Source organism: Eschscholzia californica, unplaced genomic scaffold (assembly GCF_041429995.1).
Source record: "Eschscholzia californica isolate CP2 unplaced genomic scaffold, dmEscCali1.0.p SCAF_5, whole genome shotgun sequence".
Lineage (NCBI taxonomy): Eukaryota > Viridiplantae > Streptophyta > Magnoliopsida > Ranunculales > Papaveraceae > Eschscholzia > Eschscholzia californica.
This window is the reverse complement of record NW_028238472.1, coordinates 31,920,600-31,931,627: the sequence shown is the minus strand read 5'-3', so window position 1 is coordinate 31,931,627 and position 11,028 is coordinate 31,920,600. Positions and strand designations below refer to the sequence as shown.

Below are 11,028 nucleotides of genomic sequence, written 5' to 3'. Positions count from 1 at the left end.
TAGAGGTTCTGGGTTGCCTAGAATATCTAGAAAAAAGGAAGAAAGAAGTTTTGAGTGAAGTGATAATCATAAAGCATCTAGTACATCAAATTCATTCTCTTTTTCTCTTCCCTTCTAACAATTAGAGGTTCTGGTTTGCCTAGAATATCTAGAAAAAGGAAGAAAAAAGTTTCGAGTAAAGTTTGAATTTCCGAAGCGTCTAGAAGATCATCCGCATTAGTCCAAGAGCTCATAATACTTACAAAGGTTCGTCCGCTTTCAGAATATAGAAGTACCATCTTAAAACTCTGAAAGGAAAGTCGTTGTATCCTGAAGGCATACACCCTAACGTTTGGTACTGTTACGGGGATGTAAAATGTCTTAAGGAAAGAGAATTTATTCTCGCCTCGACTACATTAACATCTATCTCGGTTAATCCGAAAGAAGGAATATTGATAAATCATTATTCTTTAATAGTCTATCTCTCTATAAGTTAGAGAAAAGAAACTCTGTCTAAATCAAGCCAAGACAGAGAGAAATCGACTTATCGATTGATAATCAGAGGAACAACATTCACTACATATAACTCATAAAAATGCAACTTTTTTTTAATAAGTTTAACATTAAATAGTCTTTTATTTCTTACATTTATAAAAGTCAATGTAAAAAAGAAATATTTGAGAAAAAAATATATTATAAAATAAAAGGAAAGAAGAAGAAGAATACACTTCTTTTAATATTTTAGAATTCTAGAACTTTTAGTTTCTTAATAATTTAATATTCAATTAGGATATTAAGTGGAGAATGGAGGTCCAAGGATAACCGAGTTAAAAGAAATTGAAATCGGATTGCTATTTAATTCCAACATTATACTCCTTAGTATCTTTCTCATCAACCTCTTTAACACCTTATAGTTTTCCTCTTCAATTATTACCTCCTCTTCATCGGCCATCTTTACCAGTACTCCATCAATAACCTTGTCCATCTGCATTATCAAGTACCATCTTATTTAGTTATAATTCCTAGGTGGCACTCAGAGTTTCTAAAATTGAGTGTTGCATTGGAGATGCTCTTATCTTCCAAACTTCCACATAGTAACATTTTTGGGAAGTTCTAAAGGTACCAGTTTCTTTATATCAAACTTCTTTTTGGCAATTCCACGGGCGCCTATAAAATTTCCTAGATCACCACAAATTTAACTAACATTTTCTTAAGAAATTGCGAAGACAAAATATAGGTTGGTTAAAAGAGTAGATATACCTGACTGGTGACTCCGTATGGAGGAAGTCCGATTGCTGGAGCCAACATATCAAGCACTCGCGGTATGTACTCCTTCAACTGGTCACTTTTTCCTGACATTAGTGACTGCTTATTCACCGTATCGAACACCTGAAAATAATCAATGTGATCAAAATTAACAAATGTAGGAGGGTACATAGCGCAGCTAAATGTGGGCCCTCAAAAAATTGGAGCCTAACCCAAACTAATTGGGCCCTCATTGAAATATAAGGAGGTGCCTTGAAACTCCCCTTAGCAAGAAAATGCTTCTTGGGAAGTTCTGGCCTAAATAATTAACCAGGGTGTCACGGCATCCTCTGATCAAAAGTAGTTTAACCATTATCGTCCCGTGGCACCCCCTTTACAGGTTCAAACAAAACTTTCTTGTATTTTGTTTCAAAAAATTTATTTTGAGTAAAAGAGTTACTATATTATTGTTAATAAAATTTTGTAAGAATTTCGACCTTATCAACCATTAAATCTACAACTATTTGTGTAAGTAGAAAATATAAAATAGTTAAATTAATAATATAAGTTAAAAAAAGTTCAGATACATAACTATTGATATAATATATGACATAACTAATCCGATTGGTGCGAGATTTACTAACTAATTTCAAACCCTCAGATAAAACTTATTATCTTCATCCCATCTCGACTGTTTAATGGACGGGTCAATAAAATCCGTCCCATTAAGATTGATTGGGTGAAAACCAGTCAAATTATTTGGTAGTATTTGCAATTTTGTGTCACATATGGGATCTTACTTCAAGTCTAAATTGACTCGGCCAGACATTAGTTTGTTTTTATACGACGCACGATATCTGACTAGTCAAAATGACTAATTTTGGATCCGTTTGACTCATACAATCCATATCTAATAAGTGAGACTGAGTCAAATTCTAAATAGATGTATCATTTCCAATTAGCAATACCTTGTCAAGTAAATAATCAAATTGTTTGTGGGATAAGAGTAGTAGTTTCTTGATTTCACTTCCATCCAATGTGCTTCTTATGTGAGCAACTATAACTGGATTGTCTCTCAGATTTTGAACCAATTTGTGCAAAAATGTCTTGAATTGTTCAAAGAGAAACATTAGTCGCTCTCCCGTAATTATCTCTTTGTCATTATCTTTCGTGCAGATTAACTCTAAAGCCGGTTCAATTATGTTGCTCATCACCTGAATAATATCACAACAAACCGAAAACGTTACATAAACACCAAAACCCTATAAACTTTCATAATATCTTACTCCACCACTATTCGAATTTTGACATAACAACTTGTACAAAATATGTATTTAATGTGGACGAGTCTTTACGAGACGAGTAAAATGAGTTTTGAATGTGATATAATGTATAGATTATCATTGTCAATTACGTTTGAGTTAGATGATTATAAATTTTCTAGTAATTTTTATAGATTGCGGAATTGGAGTAGCAAATTTTACCCAAGAGTCAGAAGCAGGTGGCACCCCATGATCCACACAGAGTTGACATAAAGCCATGGTTATGTAATCAAGAAGTGAATAGTTAGGATCACCATTATGATCTAATATCAACTGATTGAAAATATACATCATCTCTGATTCAAATCTTGGGTTGTTGATAAAATCAAGAAGATCTTCACCGTCCATTCTAAGGATGACAATTGGGGTGGACTCTTTGAACTGATCAGTAGTTTTGCTCACATCTAATACAAAATGTTTTAATGGTAGCACTTGATCTTCTTCATAATTCTCAATACCCAAATCCTTCAATATATCTGAACCATTGTCCAATGACTGATAAAATTCATCAGCACTCATGTTCTTCATGATCCTCAACATCTTCTAGATCTAGAGAGAGAGAGAGAGACAGAAGAGGTTGTAGTTTGGCAAGTTTTGTGACTTGATATATGAGTTAATTTATAGTAGTTGCATTTGTCCATCATCATCTTGAACTTGAATTTGTTAATGGTAGAGAGATGAAATTATGAAAAACTAGAAAGAGAAAGAAGGTGGGGTCAGGGCGGTTCTAAAATAAGAAAAAGAGAGATAGGTGGTCGACTGGTTTTGTTTATGAACAGATTTTGGTCGGTCCGTCGTCTCTTGGAGTTTTGATTTAGTCTTTTTTTTCTTTTTGCTATATTGGTGTGGGTGGTGGAATAACAAAATAAAATAAAAAAATATATATATATATATATATATATATTCACACAAAAGGGTATCCAGAGAGTTCTACAAGGACAAACAGTTCTATCAAATGCGTAATTTTAACCTATAGAGATAAGTTTGGGAAAATGGTAGAAGACCATACTCGTTTGAATATGTAATTATCTTGACTCTTTAGATATTTTTAGATAAAGGAAATATAGCGTTACAATCCGTTTGTTGTCATGCAATTGACACTTAATCTTTTCTTTTTGACTAATTTTAATTTCATGAAAAGTTACTGAGGGAAAAAAAATCATACCTTACCAGAAATCTAAAACTAATTTTTTTCTAGACCGAAATATCCATCCGCTCGTGAAATCCAGTAATTTCCCATAATACATTTTATTTGTTCACCGTCTTATCTTTCAAGTCGTCTTATGAACACACATAATGCATAATGAACGTTCATAATGCATTATGTGTGTTCATAAGACGGCTTGAACGTTCATAATGCATTATGACAAATTTCTATTTTGTTCTTTAATTTGAACTAGGGCATAGCGTGCCTTCGACACTGCTGAAAAAGAAAACTCTCATTCAAATTCAAAATTGTGATGAAGAATGAAAAAGGTACAAGAATATGTATGACCATATACAATTATATTCTTTTGTATGGGCTCTTTTCTCTCTAGAAACTTTTGTATTTTTTATAACACAATAGAAGCTATCATACTGCCTAAATTTGTTCATGTTTTTTTGTTGAAGACCTAAATTTGTTCAAAGTATGTTATTTTCAAGTACGTTATTTTTTCGATGCGTTATAGAAAAGACAATGTTGTAAAAAATCATTTAATATCTGAGGATCTCTCGCTAATTTCTAGATCTGCAAAGACTTTTCAGCTGGAGTTGATGACAAAAAAAGGGTTAATTCCATTTTAGCCCCTAAAGATGACTAACTCACCAAAATGGCCTTCCAAAGATGATTAACTTCCAAAATAGCCCCTAAATCACTTTTTCGTATTACCTCAGACACCAACTTTTTTTTTTCAATACCGAATTTTACCCTTTTGTCATTACCCCTGATATTTACGGTCTCAAGATCATTAACTATAAGTCATGTCATTCATTATTTAATTTTTATTTTCTCCCAACATTTTTTTTCCCTAACTAACTTTTTCAGTTCCTCCATTATCTTCTCATTTCACCCTTCATCACCAATTCAACATCATGATCTTCAACATTTCTTTTTGTCTTCATCATTATCATCTTTAGAGATGAACCCATATGGCTTCTCTATAATTTATATCTACTTTATCTTCAGAATCAACATTTGTTTTTATCTTCACCATCATCTTAGAGTTTTCACAATGTTCACCATTTGCTTCTCTATAATTTCTCTGTCTAGATTAGGGTTTTTGAAGCAACAAATCTTTACCTTTTTTTTCACCCAAATCTAATTCATCTTCAACTTGCTAGAGTGGTGATTTATGAGAAAAAATAAATTTAGAAAAAGTAATTTCTAGACAAAATCTAAAAGAAAATATTGAAGGTGGTGATGATAAAAATGAAGTAAATATTGAAGATGAAGATGTAGGTAAGAGATGGTAAAGATATATAAAGAGAAGAAAACTAATTAGAAATAAAGAAAATTAATTGTTAAGAGAAAGAAGAAGTTGGTAATGAATTGACAAAGACTTGATAACTAATATTCTTGGGACCATACATACTCCCTCAGTCCCAAAATGAATGACCTATTTTGAAAACCCAACTTATTAAGGGAACATCATTAATTAGTGTTTGACTTTAAAAAATAACATGGTTTTTCCAATTGTATCCTCATTAACTATTTTAATTTACAATGAAAAAGTTGAACTTACCTTTAAATAAAGTTGTCATTAAATGGGACAACCCAAAATAGAAATTAGGTCATTCATTTTGGGACGGAGGGAGTATTTAACAAGTAATGTCGGAAGGGTAGAATTAGTAACTTAAAAAATATATTAATATTTGACTATAAAATGGATGGAAACGTGATTTAGGGGTTATTTTGGAAGCTGGTCATCTGGGGGCCATTTTGGTGAGCTAGTCATCTTTAGGGGGACACATTGAATTAAGAATCTATCAGTTAAAATAATTTAAAATAGCTACGTACTCCTAAACAAAATACATTAAGACTCAAATAATTCGATTTCAAAGAATGATAAGATACGACTCCGGGTCCCGATAATTATCCTCCTTACTTTTACCACTGAAACTGGGACACAGTTAAACCGGGTATTGTGGGGATGGTTCGTGCTTTCTTTGACACGACGACTTTGCTGACTCATACCAACCATACCCACATTTTCCTGTTGGCTAAAAAAAATAATCCGCAAACAATAGCAGACTATCAACTTATTAGTCTGCTCAATACAACCTATAAAATTATCTCTCGAATTTTAGCTGACAGATTGAAACCCCTTCTTCATCTTATTACCTCTCTGTTTCAAGCTGCTCATGTTCCGAGTCGTCAGATTCCGATAATATCATTGTTGGTCAGGAACTCATCCATTCATACAAGAAACTTAAAGGGGCCAAAAACTACTTTGGACTCAAGATGGATATATCCAAAGCGTTCGATCGTATTGAATGATCTTTTCTTGCTGATATTATGCGCAAATTAGGTTCCCCCCATCACTGGATTAATATGATCATGACTTGCATTTCTACCTCCACGCTGGTTGTGCTCATCAATGGTCGTCTAGGACCTACTTTTGCTCTGGGCGGTCGTATGTTAGATGACAATCTTAAGGCCGATGCATTTGTTGGCTTTCCGACCAGAAACCTTGACCTCATCATCAAATATCTCTATTTCCTGACGATTGTATAATTTTCTGACATAACTCCCTCGAAAATATTCACAATCTAAAGCAAATTCTTCACACTGTCTACAATTCCTCCGCTCAGATGATTAATTATAACAAATGAAATATCTTCTTTTCTTGCAATTCTCAACCCAAATTCAAACGCACCATTATTAGAAATCTCAAAGTCAGAGAAGCCTCCCTCTCAGAAAAGTACCTTGGGCTCAACTTTTCATAGGTACGAATAAAACAAAGGTTTTTAATTCGCTGATAGATCAAATTCGATCAAAATTATCCAAGTGGCGGAACAATTTTCTGTCACAAGCAGGTCGGACCGTGATTGTCTCAGCAATTCCGACGGCCGTTCCGTGATACCAAATGCAATGTTTCGCCATCCCAAAAGGCGAATATAATCGCAATAAGACGTCTCAAAGGTCTCTTTGGTGGGGGGAAATCCAAAGGTTTATGTACCGTGGCTTGGTCCTCTATATGTCGCCCAAAGAAGCTTAGAGGTCTAGATCTCTGAGATCCTTATCTTGATAATCAACCTTCCTGAAAAATTAGCCTAGCGCCTCTGAGCCTACCACTATCTAGGCTCAACTCTTGAAAGCTAAGTATTTTAACAATTCCAATAATCCTTAACCCGCCATGCAGGAGAACTCGTGGATTTGGATAGCCATCACAAAGCAGATACCAAAATTTTAAACCTACTCTACGTGGGAAGTTCGCAATGACACATAAGTTAATATCTTGAATGATTATTGGGTTCCAAATCACCCCCCCCCCAATAGTCAACAACCACAATTCCTTGCATAGTACGGTGTCTCAACTGATTCAGAATAACAATTGTGATGATACTTTGCTTTCTTCCATCTTCGATTCCATCATAGTTAATCTTATTAAAAATATTCCTATTATTGAAGTAGGACAGGATACTATTAAATGGACGTTTACAAAATCGGGTAACTACAATGTCAGTTCGTTGTATCATCGGAGAACATCCCTGATAACCATAATGCAATCAATTGGAACTTTATTTGGAACATTAATACTATCACGGGAATTTCACTCTTTCTATGGAAGTGTAGTACGAAGAGCTTACCAGTTCATCATCGTGTAGGCAAATATGTTGGAATATCTTAAGTTGCTCTTAATGTCATGAAATTGAAACTCAGCATCATGCTTACTTCACTGCACTTTTGCTAGAAATATTTGGTTCTATTTTAATATTCAGTTGAGTAACATTTTATCTTTAAAGATTATCAATCAGATTTTGATTTTTCCCAATGTTACTGTTGATAAAGTTACAAAAATCCTCAACTGAAAGTGATTAAGTGGGCTTCTCTGATTGATCCTTATGTTAAAGTGAATACTGATGCATCTTTTATCAAAACTAATGAAATTGATGGAATTAGTTGCACTGTTCATAACCACTTAGCTCAATTCATAAATGCGAAGGCCGATACCATTAGATAAAAAAAAGGAAGAATGTGAAACCCAAGCTATTTTAATGGGAATCAATCGGACATCTAGCAGCAATGTTATATTCATACAAGTTGAAAGTGACAATTAAGCAAGCATCAGGCCTCTTCAAAACTCAAGTAAATATAATTCCCTAGCAGTCGGAAGCTCTTGTCGAAGCAATTAGAAACCTTCTTTCACAGTTCCATGGTGTCAAACTCTCTCATATACCTCGCGAAGGAAACGCTCAAGCCGACAATCTAAATGGGCGCGTACCCATAATTGTAATTCTATTTGGACTGTAGTAAAAGTGCACTTGCCTTATTAATTTAGTGATCTTTGCCAAAAAAAAAAACACAGACAACACTTTAGAAACAGAATAAATAATGTCGATAGATAATTTGTGTTGCTTGTAGTCGTTAGATTCTTTCTTGTACATTGTTCACATAAATTTTTTAATGTCATTTTCTGGTTCTCATGGAAACCATGAAGAAAGCCAAGAGATAGTTAGGTGACACCGATTTTTGATTATGATAACACTCAACCAATAATAGCCGCTGAAATTTCTTTCTTGATTGATATACACCTTTTGTAATTTTATAAATAGCTGCGTTATTAATTTTAGAAATATCCAAGATTGTAGAATAACCCGGCTAGCATTTCACCGAGCTCAACCAGTACGTCTCCCATCACCAGGAGCTCCATTAATGGAAACGAAACAACAACGAAGGAAGGTCAAAAGGCAGTAGAAGGTATCACTAGGAACAAACAATAGGGTGAAAAAATAATTTTGTAGGATTCCTGAAGATTTACCCTATCATGACAAAAAAAAGACCAACTATTTTATCGATACCGGTGTTAATATAAAATTACCACAAGATTTAGACACTAACCACCTTTTTATTACCTAAATTTAATTTATTTGCACAAACACCCTTGTCCAACATATACATTACAATATATAGATTATATATGCAAGTCACATTTGACCTTTAACCAAGCTAATCTAATATCACTTCTTATCGACACGAATGTTTCCCTCTTAATTGGGTCCTCAAATACATCTAAAGCAGCCAAGTAAAGGTTCTGATCAATACCTTCAAGCTCATTAAGTACCTTCACACAGTTAAATATCGAAAACTGATCAACACTTTCTACGATTCCAGTTGTTATTCTTGATCTTGAAGTAGACCCCATCTCTCTCACTGCATCAAGAACATCGTTGTTTTCTCTCCTGCAACTCCTCTTTCTGTTTGCTGTCGCGGGTGATTTTGCTATCTATCTCTTGTTTCGTCTGTCTGATGTGTTCACAAATTCCGTTGGATGTGATGAAACTTCATTCTGTGGGATGGAGACGGTGTTACTGGCTTTGCAGATAGATTTGCAGTTTCAGGACATTCTAATGAACAATCTGTCTCAGTTCCATCATCATCCTTATCTGACTCGTGACTTGATAGTGCATATTTACCACTCTCTGATTCGGAGAATATTGTGCGTGGTTCTTCCTAAAGAGGACAACCCTTCACTTTGATTTCTTCAACCACGTGATTTCCCTAAAATCACAATTAAACATACGTTTATATAGCATTGAACCAACAAATGCTTGTTATTTTAAGTAATTTAGCCGCATTCCAGGTGAGGATGAATTTGAAAGGTTTGTGCCCGAGATTGGATTTGATTTTGGTGGTGAGAAGGATCGGGTTATGGTCAGAGCCGATGCCTGGGAGGTGAGTAAGTAAGGAAGCTGAGAAGTCTAGAAGCCATTGATGGTTAGTCAAGGCTCTGTCAAGTCTCTCTTGGATCAGATTACCTTTGAACTGCTTGTTTGACCAGGTGTAATGAGGGCCACTAAAACCTATATCCTGAAGGCCTAGGTTATTTATGGCAAGTTTGATTTTCATTGAGTGGGTCGGAAGGGCCTCCTTACCACCAACTTTATCTGATGAGTCTAAGATAGTGTTAAGATCGCCTATAAGCACCAACGGAGTTTGGGTGTCTGGCACCAGATTCTTAAGTTGGTCCCGTGGTTTCATTCTATTGGTATTATAAGGTCAACCGTAAAAGCCCGTAATGAAGAATTGGTGCTAGTTATTGGTCTGGGTACCCTTTGCGTGAATAAGGTTATTATCAGTATGAAGAATGTCAAGGGAACATGCTTGAGTCCAGAAAATAGCTAGCTCACCTGCCTTGTTAGTAGGCTCAACCGTATACTGGTTGTAACTGGTATGTAGGTTTAGCATTTTCCGGATGTTCGCATTCATACACTTGGTCTCCGAGAGGAAAGTGATATCTGGGTTATGTTCCTTAATCATGTTCCAAAGGTGCTTCCGGTTTATAAAATTTCCATACCTCTCACATTCCAAGCCAGAATGGAGAGGTCGTCGGGGTGGGGGAAGTCAAATTCATATTGTCCAGCAGGCCCACAAGGCCTAAAAAGCTAAACGAAGAAAATACCACCAACTAGAGGCACTCCTGGCTAGTAAACCAGCGAGTCAGAACCAAAGTAACTAACAAATGTAAAAACCACAACGAAAATGGAAGCTAGAAATATAGACAGGGGAAGAAGCAGATCATGCAGAGACAGGAAAGGGTTTGATCAAAACTGAACAAGATAGTATTACAAGAAAATAATATACTAGCAAGCTATACCACAAAATTTAATGGGGCTATAACAAAAGGAGCTACTAAGTCTAGACTAAGGCAATATAGATCTAAGATAAAGTTCAAACTAGAACCAAGATTGATCTGAGCTATATGAGAGCTACCAGAAAGGAGAAAAGATCTGAAACTATTACAACCTAAATCAAGCCAGTACTACCATCTGATCAAAGTAGTACAACAAGTGAAAGACAAATAAGAAACATATGCATGAGTTTATTGGAATTAGAAAATTTTGAAGATCTAATACTCAAGTAACTAAAGGACTTTGGACAGGGGCGGATCCATGGGGGTGCGAGGGAGTGCGAGGGGGTGCGGCCGCACCCCCTGGATCCTCCCGAAAAAAAGATATAGTAGTAGTATTCTTTATTGTACATATAGAGGTATATCAAATATATATTTTCGGATGTAACAAAGGGACACAAAGAAGTCTTTGGCTTACTGGTTAGACTGTGTGTGATAGTGGTGTTGAGATCATGAGGTCATGAGTTCGAAACTGCATACAAGCATTTTCCGTGTTTTTTTTACATTTATGTATTTAGACCTATAGATACCATATTGTGTGTGTGTGTATATGACATCAAGCAAAACTTAAACTTAGCTCAATGGTTCAGGCGTTAAGTTCTGTGTGAGTGGGAGCATGAGGTATATTGAGTTCCAGTCCCGTTATATGC

At 35.2% G+C, this 11,028-nt stretch overlaps 1 protein-coding gene across 1 annotated transcript; it reads right to left on the bottom strand.

The window, feature by feature from the left end:
* Nucleotides 1-562: 562 nt before the first annotated feature.
* LOC147538618 (uncharacterized) lies at nt 563-3,135 on the bottom strand. Its single transcript, XM_086641838.1, has 4 exons — nt 2,709-3,135; nt 2,193-2,438; nt 1,240-1,368; nt 563-964 (listed from the first exon to the last, which is right to left on the bottom strand). Exons 1-4 carry the CDS (start codon nt 3,084-3,086, stop codon nt 773-775), a joined length of 945 nt encoding a protein of 314 aa, XP_086497964.1. The 5' UTR covers nt 3,087-3,135; the 3' UTR covers nt 563-772.
* Nucleotides 3,136-11,028: the final 7,893 nt, after the last annotated feature.

Coding starts and splice junctions, on each gene's coding strand:
- LOC147538618 (XM_086641838.1), bottom strand. CDS start 3,086: ATGTTGAGGATCATGAAGAACATGAGTGCTGATGAATTTTATCAGTCA. Junction 2,439..2,708: donor CACCTGCTTCTGACTCTTGG/GTAAAATTTGCT, acceptor GATATTATTCAG/GTGATGAGCAACATAATTGA. Junction 965..1,239: donor CATACGGAGTCACCAGTCAG/GTATATCTACTC, acceptor TTGATAATGCAG/ATGGACAAGGTTATTGATGG.